We start from the raw sequence: 20,647 nt of genomic DNA, 5'->3' as shown, positions 1-20,647 counted from the left end.
GCCTCAGCTGCCTCGTGAGACCAGAGAAACTAATTAATTGTCCCACATCCTTAATCCACTTGAACAAAATGTTTAGAGAATGTGAAATCATCAAGGAGCGACAGATTATTTCTGCTCCAGTATGGCAGTTTAATCCATACAAGAGGTCCGGGTCGAATGCCATGCTGTATATGGCTACCGAGGCATTGAGTTAGGAGACATTAGGTTTAATTGTCACGGCGAGTGAGATGAGCCGTATAAAAATAATAAATGAGGATCCAATTGCAGGCAGTAGTGGAGGAGTGAAGGTGGTTTATTGGACACGAAATAAATATAGACAAACAGCAAATGGAGCACGAACTAAACTAGACTGGAGACAACTAAACTACTGAATACAAACCGGAACTCAAACATGAAGCAAGGTGGACGACGGTACAAGATGGTGACGGCAGGGAAACACACAGATGACGCAGGGTGGAAACACAGACGGACCAGCAACAACAATGACGGAAGACATGACTTAAATACACAGAGAACTACAGGGGAATTACACACAGGTGGTGGACACAGCTGGGAATAATCAACAAGACGAGACAAAGGTAAAAATGAACACACTCACATGAGACGCAGACCTTCACAATAAAACAGGAAACAAAACACACTTTACTAAGACACAGACTAGACAGAGACAGACTTGAAATGACATATGAAACTAAACCCACATCTTAGACCCAGATAAACAGAAACATGGAACTCTAAATAGACATAAATATTACCATAACACGACAAGAGAACAAGAACACAATCCCTGATGCAAACTTAAATCAAAACACAATAAACTCAAAATACTGGGTCCAACGGACCCAGAACCGTGACATTAATGTTTGCCCACAAACTTAACATCAACAACAACTAAAAGCACATAGGTAAGATTTCCATAAAAGTGCTGACTTAAAACATACATTTCAGGTATTTCCATGTTCATGTTAATCCTGTATAAGACTGTATATGCACAGAAACCTTTAAAAGCAACAGGAAATGCTCAGATTTAGCTGGTGATCATTCTGTGAGTCCAATTTTAATTTGTGCTTTTTTGACATCAAATCTAAACCAGTTAAAATTCAAAGAAAATCAGTTTATAGGCAACTGCTATATTAATAATTTCATAAAACAGGATTGGTGTACCTTGAAGTAAAGCCTGCAGTACAAACCATTATCCTTCAAAGACACAACAGAGACACACTGAATCCAATTAAGCAGGAACAATAGCGGCCTCAAGTGTATTGCCTTGTTTTCATTTCCATTACAGCTGTTCCACTTAGTTGAGTATGCACACTATAACTCCCTGCAATAATATGATCATTCTCTTACTTCAGCACCACAAAAATAAGATTTTTTTGGTCGTAGTACATCGTTTGTGTTGATGCCATCTCCCACTCACCTCTTTGTTTCTTGCTTCTCGGCCCACTCACACCTTCCCTAAAGCTCCTCAAAGCTTTTCGTGCATCGAGTAGCTCCTTCCTGGACATGGCTCGTGTTTTTCTCTTGTAAAATCCTTTAAAAACCCAACCAGATGGCTACTCCTGCCCAAAATAATTTCTTCCAGCACAAGCTCTTTTCTATTAAAACCTTGCTGAGAACATAGGAACTTCCCAAATTTTTCCAAAAGGCCTTCATTTCTCAGAATCGTCTTTTTCTTATAAAGATGCCTCAAAATGGCTTCTTCTCTAGCATGAAATGGGGAAGTAGTCCTGCAACGATGCACCACCTTAAGATAGCTGCTAAACCTCCAAACTTTGTCATGTTCAGCCCATACCCCTCTCCCTGTACCCCCTGAAGTCCTAACGTTGACTGCCAACTTCAGTGGTCTATTTCAAGTCCTGCATAGTTCACCCCCTACAGTTGTACTTTCCCTCTGCACCCCCTTTCACAGCACTTGCCCACCCTTGGTTATAGCAGGAGATTAAACACACGGCAACACAGAACGACCTTTCCTGTCCTCTGTGAGTCGCTCTGTTTGGACCATGGGCAGTTTTGAAACTCTAGTGCATGGCAGATATGTTGTAATGCACCATTAATGATATAGTATAACACCTCATGCATTATGGGACAATGAGACAGTTACGGGGAGGATTGCCGAAGAGTGGCGGCCCTATTTCAGACAGCTATGTGCTCATGAACCTTGATGCTAGAGGTTTTTATAACACTGTAGCCTTGTCCCACTTAAAGATGAAGTTTAAACTGAACTCTGTGGCCGGATGGAAAGATTAACACAAGTATATGAGTGACTGTGGAATTCAGTGACATTGCTGTTTCCTGAATAAGAATAACAAACCTGATCACGGTGTTATTGTTAGTCTTGTACAGCAGGACTGAACCTTCTGTGACTATACCTTCCATACCACCGTGACTGGCTTTTATATTGGTTGGAGCTCCACTTTGTACATCTTTCAAACATTTTAACTGATCATCTGCATCCAGAAAGAAATTTTTTAAATCACCGTGTGTGACTGAGCCGATGATTTTTCACCTGGCTGTATAGACAACATGTCTTTGTTGTTCGGTCATCATCTATGGCATCTTGGGCTCCTCTGATTTACTTATTAGCCCATGTTGATAGTACACATTCTTTCTTTATGTTAGTGTAAACTGCTAGATGACATTCCAGGTTTTAGTTACCTAGATAACCTTGTAATGTATTCCTAGCTTGTCGTATGTCAGCCAACAGTAGCATTAGCCCTCATTGATAATGACTTCAACTGTTCGTCTCAAAGTGGAGAAAAACCTATCTCGGGATTTGCCCACTTTGCATTGTTAGCAAGTCTTTCGTCCATCGTCGCTGGATGTCAGTAATATTCTGTGGATAAATTTACTGATTGCGTCTTTCAAGTACCTCAACTTTTTAAACTCCCTGTGAGACAGATTAAATTGTGAAGCTCTTGAGAGAGTAAGAATATCTAAAAAACAGACATCACCCGTGTAAAAACAAAGCAAATGCAGAAATTATTTAACTGCCTGCTTTTCCGTCCTTTGGCTTGTATTTGGCAGCTTTGCAAATAACACTTGGAAGTCATTGTCAACAGGATTTATCAAGTTCCACCTTAAATGTAAACTGAACGTCTGAGAATAATATTGCAGCCAGAGCAAGAAAAAAACAAAGATTAAAGCAAAGTTGTAGCTGTGTTATGTGTTATGAACCCTTAGATGTCTCTGGATGTCCTTTATGTCCTTACCTAAGCTTGGGTGCCTTTTTCTAAAGAACTTTTCAAATGTTACCTTATCAGTAACTGCAAGTCGTGCCTGACATGTTCACTCACACCACTGTGTCACAGTTTTTACAATAATTTACTGTAAAAGTAGCTTAATAAAAAAACAAATGATGGTCAATTTGCCATTTCCTGCTGTTTCATCAAACTGCTAATCCAGCCTTATGATGTGTGACGGCACATTAATGCTGTACGACAGAAGGTGACATTAATAAAGCAGTGTGGGCTCGTGACACTGGACCGCTCTGGTTTCTGGTTGGTCTGATCGCTCAGGATGATATCTTAAAGTGACAGACCTGAGTGTCTGACTCACTGAGTGATGCTCAAAAGCAGCCAGAACACGCAGTGACTGTTCCCACATGGGCAAGTATACACTAAGCCCCTCCAATCCCAGCGCACCCTCCTTTTCTCTTTATTCATCAAGCTGAGCGTGATTGAGTGTGACAGTGCTGCGTCTTGACCGTGGCGAAGCTATAATTATCTGTGATGTCTGCTGGTGCAATCAGAGAAGGGGGCCGACGGCATCCACACATCACTAGAGCACGAGCCCTCTGGCCGGCACGGCACATACCGGGCCATAAATAACCACAAGGAGAGTGAGAAGAGGGGAGATGTAAGAGGGAGGCAGTGGTCAGGAAGATAAGAAAATAAAACCTACAGGATGGATAAAAATAGAGAGGCAACAGTGAATTGCTGGTTTTCACGTAAGTAGCAAGAAAAAAAGAGAAACAAAGCCTCTTTTGTCCAATTTAGGCCCCTGTTTGACATGTGCAAGTATATCATTATGTCCTCTAAATCGAATTTATGCTGTCTTTGTTATCACATAGACAGAAAGCTACCTTCAGCAATTTCTTTGCCACAAGAGGTCGCCACATGTAGCTACACAGGTTCAATTTGGCAGGTTGAGTTTTACGCCCTTCCTGATGTAACCCCATCTCTGGCTGGAATTGAACCAACAGCCTTTCGTTTGCCAAGCAAATGTTTTAACCACTACACCAGAGTTTAAAAAAAGAAGCCTGAAAGTGAATATTTAGAGCAGCCTGAGCTTTTGGCTCTTAGCGATTATTTGCCCATGAGCTTATTATTTGAATATTTGGCCATGTTTAATAATCTGAACATGCCAGCAGTGTATATGAAGTATGTTTCAGAAAATAGGAAAAAGCAAGAGAGGTCCACGTGACTGTTGTGTCCCACGACAGTCACATCCAACTTAGTTCTTTATTTTAGTGATTTAAGTCTGATTTAAGGTGTTAAGTGTATTGCTCTGTGCATAAGGAGAAAAAACTAAAGCAAACAAACTGAGAAACTATGCACGGCTTAATGTTGAGGATCATTTTCAATCAGTCCAAAATGAGCAGAGGGAGAATAAGATAACGATATTAGGTAGGTAGCCGTAAAGAGGTAGGTAGCCGTGATAGATCAAAACCAGAAGAGAGAGACAGAGAGTGCAGAGGAGCTGAGTGATACAGTGCACCAGCTGGACCGTACGTGCCAGCTCATAGTGTGAGAGTTGCTGACATGTGAGCTCAGCAGTCAAATTTGTAGACAGGACAGGGCACCGAGACTGTGACGAAATGTTCCCAGCAATACAATGATCGCACGGCAAGCCACACAAAGCACTCAAAGTGATGATGCAAACTGGCTGTGAGTGTTCAAACCTACTAAACATCACAGAGATAAGCTTGGAAAATTAGGTCCAGTGCTCTGACTGTCTACTAAAGGCACTGAAAGACTTGGATTCATGTGAAGTTTAATGTGACATTTGTGCCCAAAATGTTGGTTTTAAGTGGTCAGAATCAGAATACTTTAGTAACCCCACAGAAAACGATGTAATTTGATAATATGTAAGATTTTCATGTAATTTTTTTTTATGTAAGTACAATATAAAATGGTAAATTTCATGATATGCATTCACTTTATATCAAGCATGTTTTCTTTAATGATTGAATATTTGAATAAATAAACCTTTTATTTTACATATTTTTGTTGTATTTTACTCTAAATTATGAATAATCCTTTTTTTAGTGTACAATCTGGTAGTATGTTCCTTCTCCAGTAGGTAACAGCACCGTGGAGCCAAGATGGGCTGCGTTATTGTATTTCTGACTACTTTTTTCAAGTAACTAGTAATGTAAGGGATTACTATTGCAAAAAAAAAAGTAATTAGATAACTGTTACTTTCCTGTAAACACGCTGCGTTACTGCGTTAGTAAACCATCGTGATTTTGTTTGTGATAGCATCTCATGACACTGACGTAAGCGCGTGCGATGCCCGTCGCAGCAACAGACATGTGTAGATCAACAATGGATAATATGGAGTGCGGGAGAGAGTACGACCATGCAGCGTTTAAAGCTTGGAAGTACTGACATTACTTTGACTTTCCGTAAAAAGTGACAAAAACATTAGCGTCCGCTGTTCACTCTGCGGGGGAAGAAAACTTCTTTCCTCAGCAGGAAGCACCCAGCAAGCCGCCACATGAATGTGAAATTCACAGATCACCCCGCTGACATGACCGCTGCGACAGGACTCAGTGCCGCTGGATCTTTGATTTTATTTATTTATTTTTTTGTGTTTTACTTGCATCTATTTGAAAGAGTGAGTGTAAACACAAATCATTATTTTATTTTATATGCTGGAATATGCAGAAAATAGGTTTAAATGTTCAACAATTTCTTAATTTCAAAGACAGTTGCATATATAAATTTTGCTTAATGCAATGTGCATAAAATTAAAAGATTAAAACTAATAAAACATTTTTTAAAAAGAGGCTTTCCATTTGATTATGCATAAAAAAATAGAACTGGGCTGAAAGTTTTATTGCTTCTATTGCTACGTATTTAGGTTGTGTATTATGTTTTTTAAAAGTAACTAATTAACTAAGTAACTAATTACTTTTGAAAATAAGTAATCAGTAAAATAATGGGATTACTTTTCTGGAGAAGTAATCAGTAATTGGTAACTAATTACTTTTTTCAAGTAACTTGACCAACATTGGTGTGAAGAAACAAAAAAATTTAGACAAGCAGACTGTTAGACAGTCCATGATTGTGAAATGTCTTTGACAAAGACACTAAATCTTATGTGCTTTCATGCAGCAGTATCTGCTACATGCTACCTTTTTCATTCTGACTACTTCACTTCATAGCCTGCACTTAAAGTAGCTGCATTACACTGCACTGACAAGATGTCACCATGTGGGAGTTGGAAAAACTGATGTTGAAGATGTGACAGATGGGACTGATCTTTTCTTTTTTCCCAGATACATAACTTATGCCTCGCATGCCTTGCTGCGTGAATTTATGCTGACAAGACCAGTCACCCTGAGCAAAACTGTCTCAGCCAAGTGTTCTAATTTTGGAAGTGATACAGAGCTGCAAAAGCAGCAGTATCTTTACAGCTAAATGACTTTTTACAGCGCCGTCACGGCCTCGGTCTTCTGTTCAATCAGCTGTTAAGCATTGGCTTGGAAATATTTACCTTCCCAAGCATTTCTGCAGATTCAAAAATCCATACAGAATGACTGACACCAGCATTTTAAAAATCTTGTAAACAAGATATGAGGTCTTTATTTTCAGTCAAAAGACATTTCTACTAAAAGTGAGAATTTACAGTATTGAAGCAAAAACCACGTCACACACTTATTTATCTGCAGAACAATCCACACAGTGACTTTAATATCATTGTGCTTATTTGTACAGCATTATAAAATCAGCATAAAACCAAGAACTTGTCTACTACCAGAGACTGAAAGTTTAAAGCTGACATCTACTTGATTTTTGTTGTATTATTATTATATCATTGCGCAGGTTGTATATGCCAAAATAGCAAGTTGTCAAACTAGTGATACAACCAATAAGTGGCAGGCAGTTCGTGTAGACAGTCTACTTAAAGTCTTGAAGGATATGTTCCCCAGTCTATCAGGAGGTTTTCTGATTTTAGTTACAGGTGCAAAATACAAGAATAATATACAACGTCCCTAAAAAATAAGAATATTTCGTTTTCAACAGGCTTTTGACAGATTCCTAAAATATTTGTGTTTTTGTGCTTTCATGCCAGACACCCTAATAAATTTGTTAAGAACTGTATAGCATATATATTCTGTAATGTTCAGCTGTGCAGCAGAGAGAATACAACAAGCTAATTTTAAGTGTTTCCCAGTGAGGCTCTGCAGACATAGAAGATGGGCTGACTATATGAAACTTAAAACCCAATCTCGGCTCTTGGAACTTGGGTCGACAGTTGTTTTGTCTAAATGCACTTTTAATAAGTAGGATAAGGTTTCAAGACAATAAAGATTAACAAGATTATTGGTGTAGTATTTGTGCAAATCACCGGTTGGTCTTACTGAATCAGTTATATATCATTAAAGCTTTAAAATCCCTCATCATGATGGCTTCTTTTGATAGGAACAATGTGTTTAAGCTCCTTGTGATTACCTTCACCGAGGTCCATGACGGCCAAGACGGCACTGCACCTTGCCTCTCCCAGCTCATTGGTTGCCACGCATGTGTACAAGCCAGCATCACTTGTGCGGCAGTCTCGTATCCAGAGACCACCCGAGTCCTGGGCTTCCGATGGAGATAAGAGCTCATCGTTGCGGTACCAGGCCAGCGAAGGTGTCGGATGCCCCAGCACTGACACCCTCAGTCGGATATCACAACCTGTTCCCACTGCTGCTTTACGGAGCTTACGCACAAAAACCGGAGCTGCTGGTTCTTGGATATTAGACCCATTTTCTGGAACGTGGTCAATGCTGATTTTGGCCCTCTTGGAAGGGATGTTCGAACTGGAACTGGAACTTGAACCGTGGCTTTCTGCCATCTTGACTTCTTAAAGACTTTTTAATTAACTGTACTTCTTATCTGGCAATTGACTGGGTTATCAAGATGAACTGCATTTATTGAATGCCTCTTCTGAAAGACTCCATTAGTTTAGATGTCTCTGGGCTCACTGGGAGTGCATAGGGGGTTTGAGCTGGGATGTTGCACCAGGAACTGAAAAAAAAACAGAGTATATTTATCACACTGACATCAAAGTTATCTACCGATCCCAACATGCCAAAAAAACCCAAATAAACAAACAAAAAAGAGATATTTTTACTCTGTAATATGTATAAAATGTATTATTTTGAAACTGGTTATTAAAATGGCTTAAAAGAGGCTGATTGTACCCTTTGTAATGTCTCTATATACCAAGTGAAAGTAAAGTCATTATAAGTGACAAAAAAGCATCCTGGTCTTCAGTGCAAACCTGAATATTGTTGCAGCAGAGCCTATGAAATTGTGAGAAGCCCAGGTTTACTACGGGCTTTAGTGGGAAAACTGAGCTTGTTAATGTGTTTTAACCCAAACTGTGACCTTTCCTTATAACCCCAATTCCCCCCAAAAATTGGATGATGTGAAAAATGTAAATAAAAACAGAGTGCAATGATTTGCAAATCTCAAAAACCCATATTTTATTCACGGCGGAGAACAGAAAACATATGAAATGTTTAAACTGGGACATTTTAGTATTTCATACAAAATATTAGCTTATTTTGAAGCAGCAACACAAAAGCCTGGAAAAATAAGTGGAACTAACAAGCAGCTGCTGGAGGCACATTACCATAGTAACATGTTTGTAACATGAATAAGTTTAATGTAAGTAAGTTAAGTAAAGACGGGCAGAGGAGAATAATAATGTTTATATTATTATTATTTTATCATTATTATTATTAATAATAATAATAATGATAGTTTTACATGTTTCTCAATGTAAAACTGTAAAGATTGTGAATATTTCATCATCTGCAGAACATAACATCATCAAAAGATTCAGAAGAGCTGGAAAAATCTCTTTGTACAAAGGCTGAAAATCAATACTGGATGCTCATGATCTTCAGGTCCAAAAAAAAGTGAGGATTCTGCCTTAGAAATCACTGCAGGGACACTTTCAGCAGTCACTGTATGTGTATGTCATTATTGTATGTCCTCTCATTTTGGCACCCGTGCCACGAAACTGATGAACCACAGAGAAGTCAAGCTGTGGTAGCCGGGAGGGAGAACCAATTTTAGAACCTTTTTGGATGCCTCTAGTGGGTCTTAGACTAAACAACAGCCTGTAGCTTGAAGAGTGGTACAAGTTGTCAAAGGACTGTGACGCCAAAGGTCGTGATTTGGTTTCCTTCACCTACCTGCAGTTAATGTTGGCAATTTTTTTCTAAATGATAATAATACTAATCAAATGAGGGAAAAATTCATTCAATTATTCAATTATGACAATAAAATGACATTTTTTTGCCATTTAAAGGGCAGAATTTCATAAGCCTGTGTAGGAAAAAGTGTAGTGATCACTCCAGATGACAGCAAGTGGAGAAGCAAAATTAAAGAATAGCTGGCGTATTTCTTTCATGTGTTAATGTATGATGTTTCATATGCTGATCCAAGGAGTCGCCTAAAATAGGCTATATAATAGAAAGTAATGCACCTTACCTCTCTCTTGCCATCAAAGCCGACAAGAATCCCTTTGGACATCCCCGCAAAGTCCATGTTAAGGTAACAAGATCCATGGAGCAAAATGTTTCATCTCAAATCATTTGCTAAAGCCCGTGTCTCTCAGTGTCCTCAGCGAGCACGGGCTGTAGGTGTAAGGCCACCCTAGATCATGTAGCATTAGCAGCCACGGCCATGGTCCCTTTCAACAGCTTGAACCCTGGTGAAGGTGAGACAGAGACAGATCCCTTTTTTCCTAAATGTCAAACGACTCAGGCCTTCCGGTCTTGTGTTTTTACCATTAAAAGAAAATGTAAGTGCTTTTTAAAATCGACACCCTTAACCTTTTTAGGCTTTAATGTTCTCAAGTCGGTTCGTGTTATCTGTCTCCTTCTCTCCCTTGTCACTGCTTCACTCCCAACTCCTGCAGGTCGGGAACGACAGCTGCACCACCACAGATAGGTCACATTTCCTAGCCTGCAATGTATAACCTATTCTCTCACACACACACACACACACACACACACACACACACACACACACACACACACATGCATGCTCAAAGCACTCACACTCCAAGCCCTTTAGATAATGTTATCAAGCATTGTGTGTGTGTGTGTGTGTGTGTGTGTGTGTGTGTGTGTGTGTGTGTGTGTGTGTGTGTGTGTGTGTGTGTGTGTGTGTGTGTGTGTGTGTGACCGACCGTTGGAATTGCTATAAAAAGAAAGTCTAAGAATAAAGACAGGAGTGATTCATAGAACTGTAGGGCAGTGATATAACGATACAATCTAACTGGGAGGAATATTTACTATGTTTGTTTAACTGAAGCATAGTGAGCAGCTGTAGGTTTTGTAGAGCTTTTATAAAAATAGTTCTAAGTTGTTGTGGCTTGTTTTTCACTCGCTCCATCTCTCTTTTATTTTGGTAAACTTCCATTCACTGATCAATATTTCAATAAGAATTTGGGCTTTGGGCTTTAAATTCAAAGCAGTGCTTGACCAGTTTTTACAGACACATTTGAATGACAGACTGGATAGCTAAGTTAGTGTGACAGTGAGCAAGGTGCGTCCCTAGACGACACCATATTCAGTACCACTGTAGGTACGTCTGTTTAACTCCTCTTAACCCAAATATATAATCAGCCAATCACATGGCAGCAACTCAATACATTTAGGCATGTAGATGTGGTCAAGATGAGCTGCTGAAGCTCAATCTGAGCATCAGAACGAAGAAGAAAGTTCAATTAAGCGACTTTAAATGTGGCATGGTTGTATTTTATAAACAGCCATCTCTAGGGTTTCAGACCACAGAGAATGGCCTGAAAATAACCATTGAGCAGCAAGTTTGTGGGAGAAATTGCTTTATTGATGACAGAGGTCAGAGGCGAATGGGCTGACTTCTTTAAGCTGATAGGTGCTGTATGCAACAGTAACTCAAATAAGCAGCTCGTTACAACTAAGGTATACAGAAGAGCATCTCAAATTGCCACAGAAGACCACACTCCTGTAGACTAAACAGGAAACTAAGGGACTTAGAGAAGATTTGAAAAATGTCGCCTGCGTCTCAATTTCTGCTTCAACATTCAGATGGTAGAGTCAGAATGTGCTGTAAACAGATTTATTCTGCTTGTATCAACAGTTCAAGCTGCTAGCGGTGTAACGGTGTGGGGGATATATTCTTGGCACACTTTGGGCCCTTTATTACTAAATAAGCATCATTTAAATACCACAGCCTAGTTAAGTATTTTTGCTGACCATGTCCATCCTTTATGACCACAGTGTTCCAGCAGACTAACACACTATGTCACAAAGCTGAGATCAACTCAAACTGGTTTCTTGAACATGAAGATGAGTTCACTGTAAATGACCAACAGAGTCACCAGATCTCAGTCAAATAAACCAGCTTTGGGATGTGGTGAGACTGTGTACACCCATGAGATTCTCATCATGGGTGTACAGCCAACAAATCTACAGCATCTGCATGATGTTGTCATGTCAACATGAACCAAAGTCAAAAAGTCATTATATAAAGTAGAGCGTCTGATTTACCATCCATCTGCTTCAAATGTGTCAGAGGAGGACTCCAAGGCCACCGCAGCACAAGACACTACATTTGTTCTGTCTGGACTGGCTCCTTTTATTCCCTCTTTTCAATCAGTGGTCATTATTCCAGAGTACTCAGGAGTCCATAAAACCAAGAAGAAGGAGAAAATAAATGGCTTCTCCTGAAAAACTCCTGCAAATACTGTGCTGTTGCTGTGGAAACAGTCACCGAGAGACTTGATAAGCTACATGATTGTAATCAAACAAAAAGGTCAGGTAAAGTAATAATACAACATAAGAAAAGATGCTCACATTTCCTTTACAAACAAAAATAGTACATTCAGAATTTACTTTTATAGTAAAAAATATATAATCTTACTATCACATAAAGAATCACATTCATAAATGAGCATTATTCAGGAAGGGAATAACTTCCTAATACCTTCATGATTATAATGCTATTATTCAATGAAAAAGCTACATTTAACCACAAACTAGAATTTGCTCAACAATTATCATTGCAAACTTAAGTCTCCATATGTCCAGTTGATTATGAGCTCAGCCATTAGCTTCTGCGATTCCAAATAGCTCAAATAACCAATATGAAAGCAATAACTGGTGTATCTCAGTATTTCTCTGTTTTGTCTGTCGTACCTCCATGTCAGTTTGATCTCTCTTTACTGTCGCCAATCTAGAGAGAGAATGTGGAGAGGTGACTTGAACTGGTATCGAGCTGAGTGAAGCTGGAAGGTCACCTGTCAATTGACCATAACTTACCAACCATAACTAGCCTAATAGTTAGGTGTGTTAACATGGTCTATGTGTTAACAAGGAGCTGCTGCTGTGCTGACAGACCCCTAAAGTCTTTCAGTTTGCCTACAGTCACAGAAACTTCAAGATCTTTCTATTAAATTCAACAATGAAATCTGCTTAAACTGAATATGGCCAAGGTGTTGGAATCTCCGCTTTTAGTAACGTGATACACACACACACACATATATGTATATATATATATATATATATATATATATATATATATATATATATATATATATATATATATATATATATATATATATATATATATATAAATTCATGTATATTTTTATACTTAAATTATATATTGTAAGCTTGAATAATCTTTGTTTTAGCAAACCTACTGAGAGGAATTGTTCCATGTTAAAAAATAGATAAATAAAATTATATTCTCAATTGCTATTTAGCATACCCTAAAACACCTTTTTGGCTTGCCACATTATAAACCAAAGCAATGTTTTATTTTCTTATGAATACATTTTTGAGCCATCAAGGGGAAAATAATAACAATAAAAAAAAAATAAAAAAATAAAAAAGGATACAAAGCAGGAAAAGCCCTTTCTTATTTCTTATTTCTTATTCTGTCAACCATCGCTTAACCTGTCAGATTCTGTTTTTTAACTTCGCATCTCTATTAAGAACACCGGCAGTGATGATCTTTGTTTATTGATTTATTTACACACTGATTTACTGATTTAATTTTTTGTTTTGTTTAATTTTTTCCGCTCCATAATGTGGCAGCTCCTATGAGTCCTTATATGTTTTGTATTTTTTTATATTCAGTCCCTTAATTTTCCCATCAGGCTACATCTGACTCTTGACCTTTCTCCTGTATAATCATGAGTAAAACGCTCTGTTAGCTGTTTACTCACCAGCTTTCCAAGCTCTATGGCTGGGACTAAATACACAAGGCAATATTGGGATGGATTAGATGGTTTTTATAATTTGTTTCGTTTGCAAATAAAGTATAAGCTAATACTAATACTGTTTGTAAATGTAATTCATAGAGCAGGTTTGTATTCAATGAGTTTATGCTGGTTTATTACTAGAAACTACATTTCAATGTTAGTTATACTGTCATTGAATTTTACTAATAATTATAATCACAACTTTGAGCAATTTTCATCATTTTTCTCTTGGGTGGCTGCATGTAGTACTATTTTTCACCTTCATCTAACAAGGGAAAAAAGACACAAATGCCTTCAGGGTTGTGTCAGGAAGGACATCTGGCATAAGAACTGTCCAGATCAAACATGTGGAGCCACCTGGTGATCCTGTGTGAGTAAGGGAGCACACCATTTTACATACCTGTTCTTGTAAACTGCACTTGAACAATGTTCTACACATACAACTTGATTCATCGACTGATATTGTGGTAACAATGTTTTAAAGTGCCAGGTATTGTCACTAAGACACATTCTACAGCTTCACCTGCTGGATGCTGATGCATCACAAGCGTGTTCAGACAGTGGAATCTCTCCCAGTGGTGGAGTGAAGCCAGGTACATTTAATCAGCTACAACACTGTAAGTGCAGTTCTGAAGTATTTGAGGATTGCCATTTTATGCTTATGTTATCATTCAGATCTAAGTTGTCAGCAGTTCACCAAAGAGTCATTTTTAATTTTTAGATCGTTTTAATAAAATCATTGTTGGAAGCCTAATCAGATCAAACTACCCCGTACTTTGTGTTGTAGAACTTTTCATTCTTCTCTCAGTCATTAATCATCTCATAAAACCTCACACTGAGAGACGCACTGGAGGGATCATGTCTGCTTTAAGCACCACTGGCCAACATTATCAGACTGGGAAGGGATTTTGCAGTGGTAAGTAGAAAAAGCTCTACTTCACTCTACTTCAGCAATTTAATAATGCATACAGATGAGCGATAGCATCATCGTATAGTGCAGTTCATCAGTCAAAAGGCATTTTTTTTAATAAAAAATGATGACACTTTTAGTCCGTTTTGATGATAACTCCCATCCCAATTCCTGAAAGGTTTAATAGAAGCAAAAAGAAAAGAATGCAATAATTTCAAAATCCCATAAATCTATAGAAAACATATCAAATGTTTAAACTGAGAAAACGTAGCATTTAATGGGGAAAAAAAGGTCATTCTGAATGTGATGGCAGTAACTCATCAACAAACTTTCCTACTATTTAACATCCCCTCTTCTTTTGACTACAGTTTATAAACATCCAGTACCAAATGGCCAGTTTAGTACAATGTTGGGCCCTTTGAGAGGTGCCAAGATCCACAACTGGTCATTAGCACACCACTCCCGGAGTTGTGGCATACATGCCAGTACTACAATTGTAAGCCCCTATTCTTAGATAGACAGCGTCATTAGCCACTACCTATCTGTTAACAGTTTGTTTGTCTCACTCTCCATGCATGTGAATCTGCTAGGATTGGTGCTAAAAGATGTGATTTACACATACATGTTTCTATCAGACCACTTAAAGTCTGCTTTCATGCGCATTATAATGTTAAAGTTTGCCTATTTACTTAATGTGTAACTGGGCTATGAGACTACGGTATATAGGAACTATATGTGTGTTTGGCTGTTATATTGTCTGCTGTCTAAACATATATATATCGTTTTTTTTAAGGGATTCTTATAGCAAAACTAAATGCTTACAAACCCACTCTTTCATTTAAATGAACACCACATCAGGGCTGTTTTCACTTAGGGGTTTTATATTGAGGTCATATGATGTGTGAATGAGGACCCAAATCCAGACTGGTGTGACAGAGCTTATAAACAGAAAATAAACCTTTACTCAGGGGCATCAGAAAAGGCCAAGTGCAGCCATAAAACAAAGCCCATAAATCCAAACAGAGAAACAACAGTGGAAAACAGAATCAGCAGCACAACACAACAGAGAGTTAAGGTAAACTGAGGCTTTAAATACACAGACACTGATGGCTGAAGACACAGCTGAGGAACAAAACACACTTAAACTAAATCAGATTGAGGAGACAAGGTAAGTAAAACTGAATGTAGTACACAAAAATGTTTGTGGTTTTTCTTGTAAGTGTTTAAGTCCTGATCCAGTTGGCCTGCTACCTCAGATGGTTAGAGTGTGGTGCTGATAATGCTGAGGTCCAAGGTCAATCCCCAATGACAATGGGGATCCCCAACGTCTGGGCAGAACGTTCTGCCCAGACGTTCAGAGAGAATTCAAGAAATGTGTGTTACCTCCTCCGTTATAGGAATTCCATGTTGTTTGCACAAATACCTGTGGTACCATGTTTTCAGTGCACAATTCTGTATCTCATTTACACCTTACAACCATAGATGTGATTAGACTACAAATCTGAAATCTATCAGGCCTACTTATTCTACCAAAAATAAATAAACAATTTGATGTAGGTCACGTTTCTCCCATGTGTCATGTTCTAAAATCAAAAGTAGTCCCACCTGAGTGAATATCAGACATGCATCCACTGCTATTTGTTGAGTACAATAATATAACAAATGTGGATAGAGATGTAGATCTAGCCATCTGTAGGTTGGATAGTAATGGTTGTTAACGTGCTGGCAACACTGAAGTCATGGGTGGAGGCTTGATATTGGTTGGTACAGCTTTGATTTTAGTATCAAATGGGTTTCCAGCTCCAGTATGACAGGAACAAAGTTAATGTTGTTTGAAGTAGTTGAAGACATTAACAACAGTATTGCTGTTTTTGTCCTCCCTCCACTTTAACTGTGGTGCAAGAAAAGCCCGAAACTTTTTGTTTGTTTCTTGGCAGTCAAAATCCAAACCCATAATAAGATAAGGTAAGATACATTAACTTAGTCACACACTTGAGAAATATGTTTTGTTACAGCAGAAAGTGGACAGTGCAAGGTCACAGTAGCAAAAATTAAGAATAAACACTGGAATAGGATAAGATAATAAGATACACAATAGAATAGAATAAAATACTATATACAACAGAATAAAATACAATGCTGTCAGAAAAAGAGAATTGCACTTAATGAAATTGCACATGTGTGGATGTGTGTGTTTGGTCAGCTGCGAAGTCTTTGTTGTGGAGTCTGACAGCAGTGGGGAGGAAAGACCTGTGGAATCTCTCCGTCCCACATCGTGGGTGCCGCAGCCACTGAAGGAGCTGTTCAGTGCTGTTCAGCTGTTCAGTGCAGTCTCCTGCATGGGGTGGTGATGTCACTCACCACCTCCACTGAGTCCAGAGGGCATCCTAGAACAGAGTTGGCCCTCCGGATAAGCCTGTTCAGTCTCTTCCTGTCCTGAGCAGAGATGCTGCCGCCCCAGCAGGCCACACAGTAAAAGATGGCTGAGGCCACCACAGAGTCTTAGAAAGTCTTCAGGACTGGGCCCTTCACTCCAAAAGAGGTGAGTCTCCGCAGCAGGTACAGCCTGCCCGGCCTATTCTTGTAGAGGGCATCTGAATTATGAGTCCAGTCCAGTTTATTGTAGCTGTCCACAGCCTCAATGTCCATGCCTTGAATGTTTAGTGGATGCAGTGGAGGATGTTTGTCCCTGCGGAGGTCTACCACTTGGTTTTACTAATACATTTAATACATTCTATTGCCAAAAGCATTCACTTGTCTGCCTTTACAGACATTTGAACTTGAGTGACATCCCTTTTTTAATCCATAGGGTTTGATATGATGTCGGCCCTCCCTTTGCAGTTAGTACAGCTTCAACTCTTTTGGGAAGACTTTCCGCAAGATTTAGGAGTGTTTGGGGAAATTTTTCTCTAGAAGCACGTTTGTGAGGTCACAGACCGGATGAGAAAGCATGGCTCACAGTCTCCACTCTAATTCATCTCAAAGGTGTTCTTTCAAGTTAAGGTGAGGACTCACAGGAAGGTGCCATCATCAAACTGTTCCCACTAAGTTGGGAGTCTGAAATTGTCCAAAATGTCTTGGTATGCTGAAGCATTAAGAGTTCCTTTCACTGGAACTAAGAGGACGAGCCTAACTGCTGAAAAACAACCCCACACCATATTGCCCCCCTCCACCAAACTTTACACTTGGCACAACGCAGTCAGACAAATACTGGTCCAATGGCAACCACCAAACCCAGACTGGTCCATTGGATTGTCAGATGGGGAAATGTGATTGATCACTCCAGAGAATACATCTCCATTGTGCTAGAGTCCAGTTGTGCAGTGCTTTACACCTCTGCATCCGACGCTTTGCATCACGCTTGGATGCAGCTGTTTCCATGGAAACCTATTCCAAGAAGCTCTCTATTCTTGAGCTAATCTGAAGGCCACGTGAAGCTTGAAGGTCTTTAGTGATTGACTCTGCAGAAAGTTGGCGACCTCTGTGAGCATCATGCTCTACCACTTTGTGCTATGCCTAGGCATGTGTAGGTGCTTGATTTTAAACATGGAAGTGATGTGAACACCTGAACTGAGTGATTTGGATGGCTCGGTGAATACTTTTGGCAATATAGTTTACCTCAGAGTGACTTACACTTGAGAAAGAGTGAGAACATCACTTCATATCATAAAAGTTTCCAAAGCATCCACTATTTCGTACTGTTCCTTCTAGTTACTGGTGTAGCTATAAATCCAATGCTGACAAAGGTCTGGATTCCTTTATTGTCATTATGAGCACACAAAAACACAAAAAATCTCACAATCAAAACAGAACCACGTTAAAAGACTATAGTATAACTTTCTGTTAAACAATGAATAATGAAATAAAGTAATAAAAAAAGATGGTATAGCACTGAATAAGAACATTAAATTAAAAAAATGTATATATATATATATATATATATATATATATATATATATATATATATATATATATATATGCACGAAAACAATCTGTATGGCTTACGTGTGCTCAGCTATTGTATTTTCCATCTATTTATGATGTGCATTTGAATTTAACTGTCAAGCTGTTAATGATCTGATTTCCAGGCTGTGATACTTTTTGCCTGAAGGGAGGAGAATAGTCTGTGACGGGGATGAGCAATGTCCCTCGTGATCCTTTTTGGCCTTGTCAGGCAGCGTTGTTGCACTAAGCCCCCAACAGGTGGCAGTAAGACCCCAACAATCTTCTCAGCAATCTGCCTTTCTGTCTGAGACACCGTTACTCTCATACCACAGAGACACAGACAGTGTGCTGCACATTCTATGTGGTGCCTCAGTAGAAAGTGGTGATGACAGATGGGTTAAGATGAGTTATTTTTAACCTCTGAGGAAAATGCAGGAGCTGGTGAGGAGATGTGCAGGCTCCTGGTTAGATTGTTGGTCACATACTCGACTATCTCCACAGCAATGTCAGTTATGTAGATCGGGCTGTGCATGGGCTGCTTTTGAACACCAGATTAAAAAACAAAAAAACCCAAAAAAAAACAGGTTCCATTCTGCAAAAAGTCTCACCTCCTCCTGTAGTCTCTGTCATTGCTGTCTTTGATGAGATGTTCCACTGTTGTGTCATCCACGTAATTTGTGATGTAGTGATTACTGAACTTTTCACCACAGAGGTGGGTCATCATGGTGAAAACGGGGGATTCGTGACATGTCCCTTTGTAGAGCCTGTACATAATGAAATGGTGCTTGATTTCTTATGTACTCTCTGCTCAAATTGAGGTCTATCCGTCTGAAAGACCAGTGTCCATTTTTCCAAGGGGGTGATTCAGTCCAACTCGGCCTAGTTTGGTGATCAGATGCTGAGGGATTATCGTGTTGAAGGCTGAGCTGAAGTCAAGAAAGACCTTTCAGACCTGTGCATTTTCCTTCTCCAGGTCTTCCAGGGTTAATCGAAGAGGAGTGGATACAGCGTTATCAGTGGAACGGTTTGTGATGGGGTGACGGGGTACAACGGAGGTTCTGTGATCATGTCTTTCAAAGCGTTTCATTGTTGTGGGTGTAAGTGCTACTGAGTGATCGCTGTGATTTTATACCATTGTTAACCATTCCTCACCGTCAGTCCCCTGACCGTGGTCGGGAGACGCGAGGGGAGATGCTTCCTCCAGGGCCGAAGTTTGTCCTCCTTCGGGGTTAACTCCCTTCACTTTTGTGGAGTAGTGAGACAGACAGAAATCAGCCGAGGCACCGGAGAGTACTGAAGAGATGAGGCTTTAATAACAGTACTGCACACTTCGACAACACACTGCATAGCCTGTAGCCCGTTAGAACGCTGCTCCCGGTCGCCCTCTCTACCCATGACACACTCTCTCTATTTTTCTCTTTCGCTCCCCGCGTTTCCTTCACGCGCATGCTCACACACACATCACATACACTCCTTACTGCACCCAGTCACACACAAGACGGCAATTCCTGCAACACCATGCTGACACAACGGCCCGGCACAGAGAGATGGATGAATATAATGTCCACCCTACTGTCACTCATTTTATATTCAGATTTTAAAATCTAGTTGCTATTGGTATGGCGAGTAACCTTCAGTAATAGTAATGAATCACACAGCAATAGTACATTCATGTAGTTGTAAAAAGCATGATAATATAGTAATAATCCAAAATATTCATAATACATTACTCTCATTGAGTAACGTAACACGTTACAAAATACATTTTGAGGCATGTATTCTGTAGTGGAATACATTTTAAAACTAACTTTCCCAACACTGAGTATATTATTGTGAATTTTGAAGACGATCAACAAAAAAAATTGTGGGTAATATAATGTTTTTACTGATTTTCACATTCAGTGTGACTTTCACCAGATTTCACTAAAATGTAATTTAGCTCAAGTTGTTTTTGTTATCTACCATCACACAAAATTGAAAAACTGTAAACAACCAGACAGACAGACAAACAGAACCACATACGCAGATGTGAGAGTGAAGAAAATTACAGATACAATGGAGAATAAATAAAGCAGATTATAATATTTATTATTAATTAACATAAGTATATTCCATTTTATACATCAAGGCCATTTCATTTTATAAATATTTGCATTAATAATTAATTTCTCTTTATTATTAATTTTTGTACTTTTTGTCCTCCATGAAATAAGTTTCCTAGACTCGTCTGTTGCAACAAATTTAAAAGCTAACCATGCTCTTCCACTTTTGTATATAATATATTAGTGTTTTTAACATCTAGTCTTGGTT

At 39.1% G+C, this 20,647-nt stretch overlaps 1 protein-coding gene across 4 annotated transcripts in view; it reads right to left on the bottom strand.

The window, feature by feature from the left end:
- The window catches only part of LOC146642103 (striated muscle preferentially expressed protein kinase-like), a 63,350-nt gene extending 53,191 nt beyond the window's left edge, over positions 1–10,159 (bottom strand). For 2 of the 4 annotated variants that reach the window (XM_085399615.1, XM_085399618.1), the window contains exons 1-2: positions 9,717–10,159; positions 7,683–8,240 (exon numbers count right to left, since the gene is read on the bottom strand). In XM_085399615.1, coding sequence (XP_085255741.1) covers positions 7,683–8,067 — 385 coding nt within the window. In that variant the 5' untranslated portion in view covers positions 8,068–8,240; positions 9,717–10,159. Of the gene's footprint in view, positions 1–1,420; positions 1,815–7,682; positions 8,241–9,716 lie in introns of those variants that run through there. The other 2 variants (XM_085399617.1, XM_085399621.1) reach the window with 2 other exon arrangements.
- Between the last annotated feature and the right edge of the window lie 10,488 nt (positions 10,160–20,647).

Source organism: Rhamphochromis longiceps, linkage group LG23, assembly GCF_057381845.1.
Source record: "Rhamphochromis longiceps isolate RC_006_pf linkage group LG23, R_longiceps_female_GT1.1, whole genome shotgun sequence".
NCBI lineage: Eukaryota > Metazoa > Chordata > Actinopteri > Cichliformes > Cichlidae > Rhamphochromis > Rhamphochromis longiceps.
Note: the sequence above shows the minus strand (reverse complement) of the source record. Positions and strands in the feature narration are given on the sequence as shown.